General features: G+C 45.0%; 1 protein-coding gene across 1 annotated transcript in view; it reads right to left on the reverse strand.

Annotated features, from left to right (window-relative positions):
- Positions 1–15,044, reverse strand: part of CAPN13 (calpain 13) — a 51,119-nt gene that overhangs the window by 7,777 nt on the left and 28,298 nt on the right. The window contains exons 11-18 of the mRNA XM_074578213.1: positions 14,241–14,386; positions 11,064–11,224; positions 9,442–9,478; positions 7,538–7,600; positions 6,440–6,497; positions 5,289–5,356; positions 3,535–3,603; positions 2,395–2,473 (exon numbers count right to left, since the gene is read on the reverse strand). Of these exons, the coding sequence (XP_074434314.1) occupies positions 2,395–2,473; positions 3,535–3,603; positions 5,289–5,356; positions 6,440–6,497; positions 7,538–7,600; positions 9,442–9,478; positions 11,064–11,224; positions 14,241–14,386 (681 nt within the window). The remainder of the gene's footprint in view (positions 1–2,394; positions 2,474–3,534; positions 3,604–5,288; positions 5,357–6,439; positions 6,498–7,537; positions 7,601–9,441; positions 9,479–11,063; positions 11,225–14,240; positions 14,387–15,044) is intronic.

A 15,044-nucleotide genomic window follows, 5' to 3' on the forward strand; every position in this document is an offset into this window, starting at 1 on the left:
ACAGTCTGTTTGGGTGGAAATTGGTATTCAATTGAATGAACAAAAATTGCCTTTTAGAATGATTCTTTTATTAGTTAAATAAAACTACCCTAAATGCGCTGGCTATGTAAGAGAAATTATTTAAATATATTTTGCACTAAAAGCTGATTTGCTAAACAAAAGAGAAATTTTCTGCAGAGAGCTGGACTGATATCTTTGGTTTAATGCATTCTCTGAGACTTCAGAAAAGCCTCATTTGCTCACTCCTAGTTTTTAGTGGCTCAGCTGGAAGAGAAGTAGCTCTCATGCTTTTTCAATCAGCTCTAAACTTTTCAGTTTTAAATTAACTCATCATGGAGATAAATCAGTTGAATAAGCAGAAAAGAAGGAAATGGTTTCTCTACACTTGTGTAGGGGGAGATACAGCTGATGGAGGTGGGTTAGTATGTCAACAAACTCTGGTTGCATGAGTCCAGTTGGAGAAGGTCTCCAGCCGGAAGCAGACAGAATGCCAAATATTTAAATAACGGAAATACATTTGGGCTTAAGATACGTTTCAAATTGAGATAAACCTGACTTCAGAATTATTTTTTTTTCTAGGAGGAAAAAACCTAATTAATGGAATTTTGCCTTTGGTTCTTTTAAACCACTGCCAAGAAACACTGTAGTAGTGAGCAATGAATCCTACCTAACTTTTAACCTTTTGAAGGTAGTGTGAATTCAATCAAGTTCTCTCCAGAGAGCATTCCAACAAGCACTGCAGTGCTGCTTACGAGATGCTATAACCGTGACTTACACTAGTAAAACACCAACAATTTGGCGTGGTCAGTGGGATATACCTGCTCTGAAATCTGCTCACCTGGAAATGTCTCTCTATTAATCTTATCAACAAGACTGGAGTGTCAGTCCCCTCTGTTCCCAAGATATTTCAATTACCTGCTGTTACTTGTTTGTAAGGTTATTCCCCACACATTTTGCCTGCTGAATTGTTCATTCTGGTTGTAGTTAAGCTTTAAAATACATACTTTATGTTTCCCTATTTTTTTAAATTATTTTGATTCATTTAATATTGACAGGGAGGTGTGTGTAAAGACGCCAGGCCAACGCTCCTGCTTTTCAGAGCATCACTGCTGTTAATGCAGCTAGCCTGCTTTACTCTGGCAGAAAATTTGGCCCATCAGTATTACGCTTTGAAGCACATAGGACAACAGTGAAAATTAAGCGCACACACCTGAGTGTTTTGCACTGAACATTTCAGGGAACAGCTGGCTAGGAGCCATATTTAGATACATTAGTGCCATTCCAAAAGCTAGCACCAACCTCCCAAAAGCTTTCTGGGCCTGTCCACCCCTTCCTGCTTAAAAACCAGGATGGGAATCATCCTAATGCAAAGCCAGATTCAAATGCAGCTCTCTGGCTCACTAGAAGGCAAGAATGAGCCTATAATTGTCTTTTCTCCCCCCACCCAGAACTGCTTATAGACTAACTTATATTGGATTTGCCATTTAATAGTGCCTTTTTACCCCTTCAAATAGCTGCACTGCTTTGGCTGCCAGGATTTCTCAATGTACAATTTCCCTCCCAATTTTACACTTTAGCGCCTTTCTTTTATAGAATGGACCTGGCAGCTTCTCCTTTGACATTTGGCACATTAGTGCTATGCTCCTCCAGCAGATGCTAACATTCTGCCCACCTCTCAGCAACAAAAGAATTATACAGACATCCCCTGAGCTGATGGCTTCCACAGACAGCACCTCTGCAGCAGGTTTCTCCTGGGGACAACACCACTCCAAGCTCCAGGGAGCTTCCCTACTGTAATGACCGTAAGAGGATTGCTGTCTTAGAGCTGTATTTCATGCACAAAGTCTCCAGAGAGATGATCCAGCTAAAATGCTTCACTCACGTGAAGGGTTCCATGCACTCACTGCAAGTTTCAGCATTCGCGTAGCCAACAGAGGTCAGTGCAAACTAAATAAATGCCTGTCACTGTGGCTTTCCCTTGTAGACTTAGTCACTGTCCTGCAGAGAAACTGCAGGATTCGGGTAAGTGCAAGCATCAACTGCTCCTTGCTCCTGGAATGTTTTGTCCATGGACAAAACTACTGGATATTTTGTCCACGACCTAGAGAGACCATGGATAAATCAGGCTGCAGGCTCCGGCCAGTGCTGTGCTTCTCTGCATCTTTCTGCTGGCTCCCAAGTTGCAGTGCAAAGGGTTTCTCCCTGAAATGAGCTTTCTGTCTCAATGCCCTAAACCAATGCAGACTCCGAGCAGAGCTGTGATCTAACTGGCACCTCTGGGAAATCCAAACCGCTTTCTCCCTGAAGCTCTTTTTTCTTTCCTCTCTCTTTGTCATCCGTTCCTTCACTGCCACAGGGACAATAAAGGGAGCTGCTCAGCACCTGTAGACGTACCTGCTGTCTGTATCGCGTTCTTCAGTTCAGACACATCAAGAAATCCAGAATGATTTCTGTCTTCCTTCCTGAAGATATCCTGAAAAACAGCGTAAAGGCAAATTTCAAGCCCATATCAATATCCCCCAAATTTACTACTACATCCAATTATGTAGGATGCTTTCTCTCAATAAACAGGCTGCAAAGAAGTGAGATGGGGTGACCATGACAAGGGAGACCCATTTCCAGAAGGCTCAGTCACTACATTACAGCATAAGAAATCCCACAGTTTTGGGTGGGTGGAAGCCTTTTTGCTCACACTCCCTGGTTTATGTGTGCAGGCAGCAATGGGAATACTCACACCTCCACTGACAAAAAAACATGTAAAATAAGCCAGGAGTCCCTGAGTCCCAGAATGCTGTGGGGTCATCTTTCCCAAAACACTGTTGAAACCCCACAAGCCAGCCCTGAGGTGCTGTCAGTGAGAAGAGCACCATTTCTAGATGGGAAACTGGCACCCCATGTCCTAGGTGGCCTCAAACCGTCTCAACTGGGACGAAACAAAGTAGAGCCCACCCAACTCTGAGGCTTCAAAAAATCTTCTTGTCCTGCAGCAAGACTGACAGGAGAAGGATCTGACACAGAGAAGCTGCCTGAATTTAAGTGGGACCATAAATACCAAGCTACTGTCCTTGCTGTTTCCAGACCTGATGCTTATCCTGGAGCAGAAGCACTTCTCCATGATAAACTTTCATCAGATCCTATGCATATCCACTACAAACTGCAGCAATGAGGAAGTGACACTTTTCAGATGACTCTGCTTAAGAGCTCAGTTCAGCTTAGAAAGCTTTTAAAAAACTTGCCAGTGGTGACACACAAACAGCGATTTCCATCAAATTCTGAGCCTAATTTGCCTTCCTGCCTTTTCACACTTTTACCTCAATATTCCCTGCACTAGAAAAGCCTTGGAGCACTTTACACACACCACTGCTTCCTGAGCTCTCAACCTTTGCATGAGAGGATGGAAATCTGACCCACTGAGCAAGCAACCTTTGCAACGTTTTTCCCCCAGTGTTTTGATATCACAGAGCATCTGCCCCTGGCTGATGAAAAGCCCAAGAGTACAATATCAGCAGAGAAGAGAGAGCAATCCCCATGTACCCTGTACTTAGCGAGACTTCGCCAGAGGCTCCCGAACTCCTGCAGTGTGAGCCGTCCATTCGATCTGAGCTGTACATTTAGTTAAGAATTGAACAGTTAACGAGAACTAAACCTGTCTGTATTCGTTCCCAAAGATGCTGCCTTCACATAAAGAAAGGCATAAGATGCAGTCTCTTCTGCCTGTTACTTTGTGTTGAGAAAGCCAAGATCTTTTCTGCTCTCGATTATGCTTAAATTCACCTTCTTTGACACTTTGTACAGCTGCTCATACCTGTGCTCACAAACAACAAAAGGTTTCTATTTATATGGTGCCTTTAACCACAAGGGAACCTGCAGTGATTGCTTCAGTTGACATTTAGCCACTGAGCACCGAGGCCCCTGTGGATGAACATGACCCCATGCTCCAGGCCACGTGTGCACATTGCTTTGCCTCTGTACATGAGGCAGCACAACATTAGCTCCGTCTGGATTCTCCTGGAGGAACAGGCACTGAAGGAGTCAAGAGCACAAGGAGCCGATCCTGATGCCTGCCGTCAGAAGGCAGCAGCAGCCTTTGAGCAATACATATGCTGCAGGAAAGAAAACGCTTTCCCGTAACCTGCAGGAGCCCAGCGGTATGAGCTGACATCCCCCAGGAATGCTCGAAGGGCTACGTCAGTGGACCTGCTCCCCTCCGTACACCACTTAGGAGTCCTGGGTAGACATGCAGCACCTCACCTAATGCAGCTGAGATGGCAAAAACTCCCTGAAAGCAAAACTCATCACCAGTGAAATATAAGCAGACAAATACCACTGCCGTGAAACCTGAGTGAAAAAGGCTGATCCTGTCTTTGTAGGCCAGGGTAGGTCACACCATACGTGGGTTGTATGCAGCCCAGAGAATGAAAAATCCATCTTGAATTAAAGCAGGACAGTGGCTTTGTCAGTTCTTTGCACGTTCCATGCATTCACAGTGCCCACTTAGCCCAGGAGGGTCTTTGGAAAGGGAGGAAAGTCTCTTTCACTGGCTAGATGCAGGAAGCAGGAAAGAGAGAGGAACTTCTGATCATTTTTATTAATTCCCTGGCAGTTTGTAAAGGTCTGAAAATGTCTCAGTTATTTCAAGGCATGGAAGAAGAGAGACAGTGAGCAAGCAAGGAGGAGAAAACACATGTGGGAGAATTTATGTTTTCATGAAGGAGTCCTCTTGTTCTACAACAGTCAGCAATGTATTTGCAGTGTTGCCTTGTTAACAGTAAAAACATTGCGTGGTCCATCTAAATAGGGAAGGTACACTGGAAAGGATGAATGGTCTGACAGGCAAGTGCCTGTGATTTGGCGGTGACAGTGCTTCTTCCCCTAACACCATTTGCTGGCAGTGCTAGCAGCCTGCTTGAGCCATGTCAGGCCAGTGTGGTTGCAGCCGTGATAGAAGAGCCGAGCTATGCCTGAGCTCTGTGCTGCCTCCTTGCCTCGGGCTCTGCCTGGGACCCAGTACCCAAGGGTCAAGCTTAGCCAAGCCCTGGGCCCTGCAGAGAGGACAATGAGAGCAAGGAGTTAGCTGGTAGCAGAAGGTTGACCCTCACCTTTCAGCAGAGACACCAGAGCCAGGGCATGCATGGCAAAGTCCTGCATAGACTCTGGGACAGTTATTTATTGAGGCCTGTGGCTAATATTTACTTGCAGGTTCTCACACTGGGATGCTCAGCTCAGCCATAACTCAAGGCAAGGATGGGCAGCACCAGGAAAGTTTATTGCTTCTGCTGAAAGGATACATCCATCAGAGCCAAAATGCCTCTGCATGAATCGAAGCTGAATTTTCCTCCCAGGCTGGTCATTTCATCTGCAAGGATTGATAAAATAGAAGGAATTAATGAAAGCAAGGGGAGTGACAGAGGCATCAGGTCATCATTCGGAGGAAAGGAGGACACCAGTCTGAAGGCTCACGTAGCTAAAAAGCCCCAGATCTGGCTCAGGTTCTCAAACAGCAGCAATGGCTACATGCCAGGCTGAGGTCCATTTTGAGGGAGTCTGACGTGTCTCAGAGATCTCTCTACTGCTCCCTTCCCCAAGGAACAGGTGCCCTGTTTGGGCTCACAGGTAGCTACTCCACACAGTCTCTGCCCACCTACCCTCCCTTATAGAAACTCTTCCCTCTTGAAATAAGGATAAGGGAAATGACGGTGACAAGAAAGGCCATTTATGGTGATTTAGCGAGTCTTAAGAGAACTTTGAGCCTTGTGCATGCCTGATTGGTTCAAGCCCTCCAGCTGTGCCCCGTCTCATGCTGGTTTTGAGGTGGGCAGGTTAGGAAGACCTGCTTAGGGAAATGCTGAAAGCCAGACTGAGGCCTCTGCAGGGCAATGCAGGCCAGGGCTGAACTGGGAGAAATCAGGTGACAGTGAGGAGACTGGGAGACACAGCTTCCTGGGGTGCTCTGGTGCAGCCCAGTCAGGAACTGAGTTCTTGCTGCAATCGGCGGGGCATGGAGCAGGAAGGGGTGCTCGTGGGGGCTTTCAGGGACATCCATGGACCTACGCCCATGGAGTAGGGTGGGTCTGTGAAGCAGAGGCTCTCCCTTGGCACAACTGTGAGGGGGAGGGGAGGGTGAAGTTTGGCTATCGAGCAGAGGCACAGCTTTGCTGATGGCCACACATTAAAGAGTCTGTTAGCAGCTGCTCTGGGTTGCAGTGCCTTCTTCATGTGAATGTTACTTTGATTTTCTTTAAAAAATAAAAGCAAACTGTTGTGCCTGTAAAGGAACCCTGGTGAAGGCACTTTCCATTCTTCAAGATCCAGCAGTGCAGTAAGCTGCACTGAGGATTTTTTGAGGACCACCAGGACACCACTAAATCCCCTCTCTAAAGTACATTAGGCTAAGGATAGGGAAGTACTAAAGACATTAGCTGGGTTGTAAAAGCTTTACCTTGCAGGATCACTTCATTAAGGAGTTGTTGCAGCTGCGAGGCATCAATATCTGAGCCCTAATGCAGAATAAAATGCAAAGAGAGGTCTGTGAACAAAAAGTTTTATCCTGTGTTACTTTTGCACAAAACTTCTTTACTTATGCACTACGGCAGAGGGACCTCTGCTTATATCAGAGGAGCAGCTCCCCCTCAGGAGCATAACAAACCCCTCCACGCTCTGGGCCACTCTTTGTCCTTTCCCTACAAGAGTCTGCAGGGGAGTTACAGGCACTCCCATCACCATGGGCTATTTTCAGCAGCGATGGGAACACTTGCTGACTTCACCAGCCCCTAGCTGGGAGCTGGGGAGCTGCCGATGGGCAGGCACAGCAGGCAGCTGGGTCAGTGTGCTGGGAGCACAGGCGCTGCTGCCTGCTTCCTTCTGAGCCTCCCAACCCATCGGGAAAGCTGACTGCCTCCCTCCTGAGACACCCTGCAAGGCATTCAGCATGGCAGCCTGTGTTCATTTTCACCTTCATGCACTGATGTAACTATTAACTGCAAGAGGTCCATTGTGCAAAAACTTTTGGCAGTGATTTTTTTTCCTCTTGACTAAGTCGACGAGTTCTTTATAACAGTTTATTAAACCATTAAAAGCATCTCCTGTGAACACACAGCGTTTGGCTCAGAAAGAGCAGGAATCAATTACTCAAACACTGACTGATTTCTGGTTTCCAAATGCTGCGAAGGCAAATGGAAAATGATGCTGATGAGAGGGGGGAATACCCAAGGCTTTCTAATTGCTTTCAGTAAATAAATAAACCAAAGCCAAAAAAAAGTACACATGCAAGCCCATCACTAGCGCAACCACAAATCTCCAGTCCTCCTCTGATATATATGGGGCTAGCCAATCTATCCCAGCTGAATGTCCCATTTTTCTGGCAGTTTTGGCATGTGAATCAATACTGTTTTCAGGGAACCTGCTTGAGGATGGAGCCACATTTCCAAAAATCGTTTTTCTAAATTTATTTGTATCAACTTTGGAGATCAGTTTTTCTTTTTGCAAGTCCGCATGCCTTTTTTATTTATTTTTCAGCAAGATGTTTTAGATAGGATACCTGCTTAGCGTATCTTAAGAAGACAGCCTTATAGGAGCTGTCCTCGTTCTGTCTTGGTGCCTCCTGGATGAAAGACAAAGTACGCACATAAATAATTCAGTTACAAAACACCTGGAGGCAGAAGTCTGAAGATCCAAACAGCACTTTAGAAAGGGCAGGCTGTAGTTTTATCACCCCGAAAGTAAAGTGGACTAGAAGCAAGGAAGAGCTACTGCAATGAAGGAAGAAGCATAGTTTGGATGCCATCACTTGGTACAACCAGGAAGGAGCTGCTCAGGGCTTGAGGAACACAACAGACCACATCCAAGGTGGAGTTCAGCAAGTTCAACACATGACTAGAGAGATACAAAGCCTGATCCCTATTGATGGCCCTCAGTTGAAACCACTGACTTAGGGCACATGAAGATTCATGTGAACCAAAGAAATAAAGCAGGTGGTGACTTCTCCTTTCTCTTGTACCTTCTCAACTCCACGGCATGCTGACTGTACCTGAGCAATTTCAATTCATTGGTTAAGTGATTTTTTTTCAACCACCTAGTGAAGAGATCCACCAGGCACTAAGGGGAATTATCCTTAACATTATAAATCTTCCAAAAAAAATTTAAGCCTAAGCCCTAATGCATTCAGCTCTTAGATAGCCAATCTAAACCTCCCCTGGTGGAGGGTTTAGACTGGATATTAGGAAAAATTTCTTCACTGAAAGAGTTGTCAAGTATTGGAACAGGCTGCCCAGGGAAGTGGTTGAGTCACCATCCCTGGAGGTACTTAAAAGATGTGTAGATGTGGTGCTTAGGGAGATGGTTTAGTGGTGGACTTGGCGGTGATTGATAGGTTAATGGTTGGACTTGATGATCTTAAAGGTCTTTTCCAACCTAAACATTCTATGGCTCTAATTCACACCCCTGAAATCAAACTGCCTGAAAAAGAGCAGAAAACGTGGGTACCATAATTCATCAAAGTCAAAACATTGGCTAATAACAACAGCCGAGTAAACTGACAGCTTGTCAGTGGAAAGAGATAATAAGCCACCACTTACACTACCCCTCTAATGGGGCTCAATTGCGGGCTGGAAAATGAATCACAAGGAAATGACTCTCCTTCCTATTCTCCTGAAGCAGCTTTACATCTTTGGCTTCAAGGACCTGCACTGAGTTGGCACTACTTACAATAGCCTCTCAATGACAGGATTTTGCAAGCAACCAGTTGAAGCAGCAGCGTGGACTGGATCAGGGCTGGCGATTTGCATCATTCACAGGGAGGAAGTCCAGCAACAGATGGCAGCTGGGTAGCTCACCCCTATGGACTCCTGTGCTTTATAGGGTGCAAGCACTTAAATGAAGCCATTCTCATGGGGAAGGCATATATAACCCCACTCTCAGGTGTGAGGTCTTTTTAAAAGAGGTCAAACTCAATTTGTGACTTTTTCATGGAAAGTCACAGATTTCTCCCTCTCTCCTCCTTGGATACATATGCATTTTACAGACATTGAAAGAATTTAATATCTTTGAAATGGTCTCCTTCCTGCTATATTTGGTTGGCCAAAGTGTTAAACGTGGCAAAGCGGAAAGGACAGATGGACAGGCTGACAGAGGGACTGTATAAGTTTCGTTTCCTTCAAAAACTGGGCCCTGAAAGAGACATATGTGAAGAGGAAGGGCTTCATTGTCACTCCTGTCTCTCCAGAGAGGTACTCCAGGCTGGTCACCTGCTGTCCCAGCAAGGTCGCAAGGTGCCAGAGTCAAACTCTGGGACAGGTACTGGGTGGTGAAAGAAGGGAGAGCAGAGTGGTGTCTGGTATGTAGGGAAGGAAGAAGAAGAGTCAGTAGAGGTGGCTACCAAAAGGTCAGCTCCCTGGGCACCATTCACCACCACCAATATCTACATAAGTTTTCACAGGTTCTTACCATCGGCAGCACTGGGCTGTGCAGAGAGTTTGGGTTCCTAGGAAAGAATTACAAGAGTCAAACTGGGAGAGAACATGCCTTTTCAGAGCACTGATTTGCAGATGTGGCAGAAGGCAGGCACCAACAGGAGCACCTGCCCAGCCCATGGCCCCACAAGACACCCAGCACCCACATCTCCCAGCCTGTTGCAATTCAGTCAAGCCTGTTGCACCAGTTCCAGGTCTCTGTGCAACCAGACATGAGCAGGTCTGAGTCTCTGGCTGCTCTGAGGACACTGTCTTCCCCGAGCTGGTCCTGCTGCCACCAGCAGCAGAGAAAGGGTAACTTGTCTCACTCTGAGCATGCCAGAACTAACCTCCACCACACAGAAGACAGGGCTGCCCTGCCTTGAGCCACATAAAATTCTCACCTGCTTTCTCTTTGCCTAGTTTAATAGTCAGGAATAAAAATAGCATCTGGGCTATTAAAAGACAACATCTTTTAAATGTCTGCAGATTGCCTGAAATTGAGTTGGGGTCGCTATTCCTTCTGAGACTTGCTTAGTATCAACATTCAATACTCAAGTTTTCCTTTTGGCAGAGAAATATGGCAAGCCAGATGCTATTTTTATAGCATCTGTGCTATTATATAGGTGAGTCCTGCAGAGACCACAGAAAGGGGACTCCATGCTTGACCTAGCTCAGGAAGGTGTGTGAGGTCACAGGCTCTCCTGGAAAGACATACCTCCCAAGGCTGAGCCTTCTTGTGCATGACTCATCATGCTGAAGGCAGTCCAGCCCAGAGCACAGACTTCTCATGTTTGTTTTCCATAACTAAGGAGTTGCCTTAGTCGGTTCTGGGCTATTTTTGCCAGGGCCCAACCTAGAAAACAATCTCATTATTAAGATATGGGCGTATGAGGTAAGAGCTGCTATCACCTCCACTATAAAGCTTGCTGAAGAAAAGACACTGTATATCTGATGCTTGAAGGTCATTTGGTGAGGCTGAGTGCTGGGGCTTGCTCTTTACGTAAAGCACACCCAGATATTTATGTGAAAAAGGCACATATCTGCCTTTGCATGAACTAAGATACTATTCTTCCACTAAACTTTTCTTCAAGGCTCCTCTCATACCCACAGGAAGCCCTACCAGCCTGTCTATGCGATGTCTGGGTGAAAGGATCAAGGCCCTTTCACTGCTCTTTACTTCTTTCGGTCTCTCCCTGAGCAAAATGGGACCTGATCCCGTCTGGTGTCTAGCCGGCACAACCTAGGAAACTATATAACAGCTGTTAAGAAAAACAAGCTCTCAGACCTCCTTTCACTAAAGAGAGATTTCCCCACGACTGGGAGAGGAGGGGGAATATTTCACAATTATTGCTCGCTTGTGTGGCTCTTTGCACCAAAGCTGAGACCTTGGGTGGCTGTAGATGAGCTATTGCCCTATTCTGCAGTGTCCACCCCTGTGCATCCGACTATATGTCTGATTCCCCTCAATACAGGGCTTAACACTTGTCTGTGTCTGCCCAACACGCTTCTAGAGGACGTTAAAATCAAATTGCCACATTAGTTATCTTGACATTAAATTGTTAAATCCTGACACACTGTAAGCCTGGGACCTATAAGGAGTACTTATCATCTTACTCATTGTAGTCTTGATTCTTCATGAAAATTCGTAAGAGAAATTCAAATTCTTGGTTCTCTGTTGTAGCAGGAACGACAGCATAGGTTCCTGGGCTCAAGGTAAAGTAGTTGGTCACGTCTCGAGTCAGGGAAAAAATTTGTTTCAGAACTTTGGAGTTCTCCTGAAAGAAAAATATAGCTGGTTATCTCTCCTCCATGTCAGAAACCAAAGTAAATCAGAAAGTGCACTTACAGCAGCCTTACATTCCCCCAGCTCTCTAAATATACACTAAATCTAACATGCCGTAACCTTCCCAGCAGCATGAAAAGCCCATCCAGGTGACAGACTTTGTTCAAGGACATATCAAAAATACACAAGGGTGGAAGAACTGAAACAAACAAACAGAAGGCAAAATGTATATAAGTGGATTTGAAGAGAACTTCAATTAACATTAAGAGACTGGAGTTCATGAAGGAATCAAGGATGAATACTCTTACTAAAACTTCCCTGAGATCTAGCGTGACTCAGAGTGGTCAGAGAGCTCACTAAAGCATCTCGCCCAGATGACAATGCTTCAAAAATCACAAACTCAAACCTTCCAGCAAGCATCACAAGAAAACAGAATATTCTGATCTTTCTTCTGTTATTCCAGTATTTTTGCTGAGATGAAACAAACATAATGCAACAGCTATTACTATGATGACATGTAAAGATAGCATAATAAAAAACCCTTACTAAACATATTCCCCAAAATACATCAGCATGTATAAATTCCATTTAGAATGGTTATACAGCGTGGCAGAGTTATTTATGAGCCATGCCTTTGGGAGAAAATAACATAAAACTGCTATTTTGGGAGGGAAAAAAAAGAAAAGATGACTACTGTTACAGACGGCTGGGAGGTATGTAGACTGCCAAGTATTATGGGTCGGATCTTGAGGAGATAGAAACGGGCAGTGCTGCAAAGAAATAAATAGTGTAATCTTTCTTTTACTTTTGGGTCTTATTCCACATCCCTTCTAGTAAAAAGTAGAAGCAGATTAATATCTCAATGGAGTCAAAACCGGTGTGAGATAAGAATCAGCCTCTATAGATTGCTCAGCTCTATCACACAACATTAAACTTCCCTCACAGCCATGTATTAGTGTTCCACGTCTATATTTAATCAAAGGCTTCCTAGAGCTATCAGATATGTCCATTCTGGTTTGCATCCTTGCCTGCACTGCATTCCTCTCTCATCCTACCAAGAGATAATACTCTTTTACTTCACAGCAACAATTTGATGCATCTCAAAAGGTACTGAACAATGAATGATGCTGCTAATGAGTAATGGCAGTGAAAGCAGTTGAGGGAGGAAGAGTGAAGCCACATGAATCTTAGCAATGGCACTCTCCTTGCGCAAAGAAAACCCCTTGTAAACTTCTATGCAAAGATGCCACCTCTGACTGTCCTCAGGCACTGGGGCTAGACGCTGGGAAATAAACTGAGGGAATAGGACTGTACACCCACCCTGGTTTTATCTCCTGCACTTGGCTTTTGCTGCTACCAGGGCAGGACACTGGGCTGGCTGTGAGCAGCTGGTAGGCCAGCTCTCATGTTAAAACACTTAATCTATGTTCATGGGGGAATATTTTCTGTATAATCTGCTGTGTGGATTTGTACCAATATCATTACATTACCAAAAGCTATGGCATGACAGACCCCTTCTCCCTCATTGTAATCCAGTGCCCCTAAGTAATGGTCTGTTCTCCTACTGCACAGGAGACCATCTGGGATCAGAAGCCCAAACTGAGCCTGAGGTGAGCCATGGATTGACAGCCCACAGAGGCCCTGTCTCATTGAATTTCATCCACCCTTAGGAATATAACAAGAGAGAGAAGAAGTAAATTAAGACACCTGAGCATCAACTGGAGGGGAAGAAAGATATTTTAAATATAAAGCAAGAATAGAACAAATCTGTATTCTAGTCTACTTCCTGATTAAATACCTCTTTTCAAGGGACCCAAGACCTATGCCATCACCTCCCAATGAGGGTCCTTTCTGCGAAAATGGGTAACTGATCAAGGTGGACATGCATCATGCAAGAGTATGAAGGGACCTCCACGTCTGGTGACTGTTGGGGAACAGCTGATGAGGATGCTGGAAGGAGCAAGTTCCTCATTTACCACAAGAAGCAGCTCCTTCCAAGTGGCACAGCTGGCCCCATGGAGTCCTGCAGGGCTGATATCTGCACCAGGCAGAGGATCTCTTTGCATAGGGATAGTGAGTTCCACTTGCTGGAGGAATGCTTTTTTTATTACATCTTTTATTTCTCGGACACTGTTTTGTGTGATCTACAAAGCCATGCTCTTCTTTTATGAGGAGCTATTAGACTTACAGCATCATTTATTCAAAGTCTGGGACTAGAGCAAACCTCTCTAGTGGTCAGGAGAATGTGAAGTTAGGGTCATAGCAATCTCTGCTTCCTTTTGCTCTTCAGGTTAAGAATAACCCCCTCCTACCCCCCTCAGCCAACAACAAAAACACTTTAGAAAGACTAGCATCCATCCACACAATTGTGCTTTCAGTAAGCCTAGTAAGGCTCTGACAATAACTGCCCTTGAAATGGCACCTCCCTGGACAGTCACCAAGAAAAAAAAAGCAAAACAGGGAACTTGTAAAGGAGGTCTCGGGTATCTGAGTGAATTGCCTGCCTATTGGTTTTGAGCAAAGCTTTTCATATATTTTGCAAATGGGTTTTGAATGGCATTTCTGTGATAGAAAAGGGAGGATGAAAAAGACAGGCCCATTTGGGGGAACAAGAGGCCATTCTCTTCCCTACTAGACCTGGAGTACTGCTAAAACGCTGTGGTTGGTGCTGGCTGTCATGCCTTGTGCCGGGCCAGCAAGGCATGTCACAGTACTGCTGGGCACAGAGGATATTGCCCTGGAATCTCTTGTAACCTGGGGACTTCCTGGGATGCTACAGAACTGAAAGTTCAACACGTCCCCTCTTAAAGATATGAAGAAAGGAACCTAAGCCTGCTTAACTCTACTTTTCCTGTGATGTTCTAAGATAGAAGGCATCCAAAAGTTTACTCCAAATACCGACTGCTCTTTTACAGCCCAAAAGGTAATTCAGCCTGTCATTTCCATGTACAGGTATAATAAGCCACACAGAAAACAACAATGTCTATATGATACCCGATTGTGCTTACCCCAGTTATGAAAAAGCCAATCTTCAGGTTTTTTGCATCCTGCGTATCCTCAGAATGTTTTCGCATGAGTGAAATGACTACATTATAAGTTTTGGGGTCATAGTCTGGCACTTTGAAGAAATACTGCGGGTTTGTTGAAACTGCACCTGTTGAGGAAGTATTACTAGATTAACAGTAGCCCCATAGATGCCCCAGTAGTAGCCTATTGTCTAAGATCTTGCTTATATGGACCCAGAGGTTTAGGTAGTTACTGCTCCAAGACCCTTTCAATACAACAGAGCACTGTAGTCTCTACATTACTAGTAGGAGTTGAGGCATCTGGAGTTAAACTAATTGCACATTAATCATTCTAGAAATCTCTGGCAAATTCATAAAAGTCACGCAGATTTCTCAATCCCCCTACATTTGCTTCACGTACATGTCACACTTTCCCGAGGCAGAAAAGCAGTGATTCTTAATCAGCCTCCTGACCCAGTGGCTGAGCTGAAAAGGACTGTGGCTTGGAGACCATAAACACATAAAAGAAAAAGACAAAATGGCCCAAAGCTATCCTCCCTTTCCTCCTGTTCATGTTTGTGATGGATGGGACAGAGGCTGAGCACCAGAAGGGAAAGACTTCTTCCTGGCCAAGGTTTTGGTTAATGGGAAGCATCCCTGATAAGAAAGCAGTACAATGCCCAAACTGGGAAAAAAGGACTGAGATGGCAGCATCTTCTTAAACCATCTAGACCTTAAGCCATGTAGCTCTGTTGGGCGGCCTTGAAAGCTGCAATTTAGCCCAAGACTGTATTTGGACAGGAACTT

Source organism: Larus michahellis, chromosome 3, assembly GCF_964199755.1.
Source record: "Larus michahellis chromosome 3, bLarMic1.1, whole genome shotgun sequence".
Lineage (NCBI taxonomy): Eukaryota > Metazoa > Chordata > Aves > Charadriiformes > Laridae > Larus > Larus michahellis.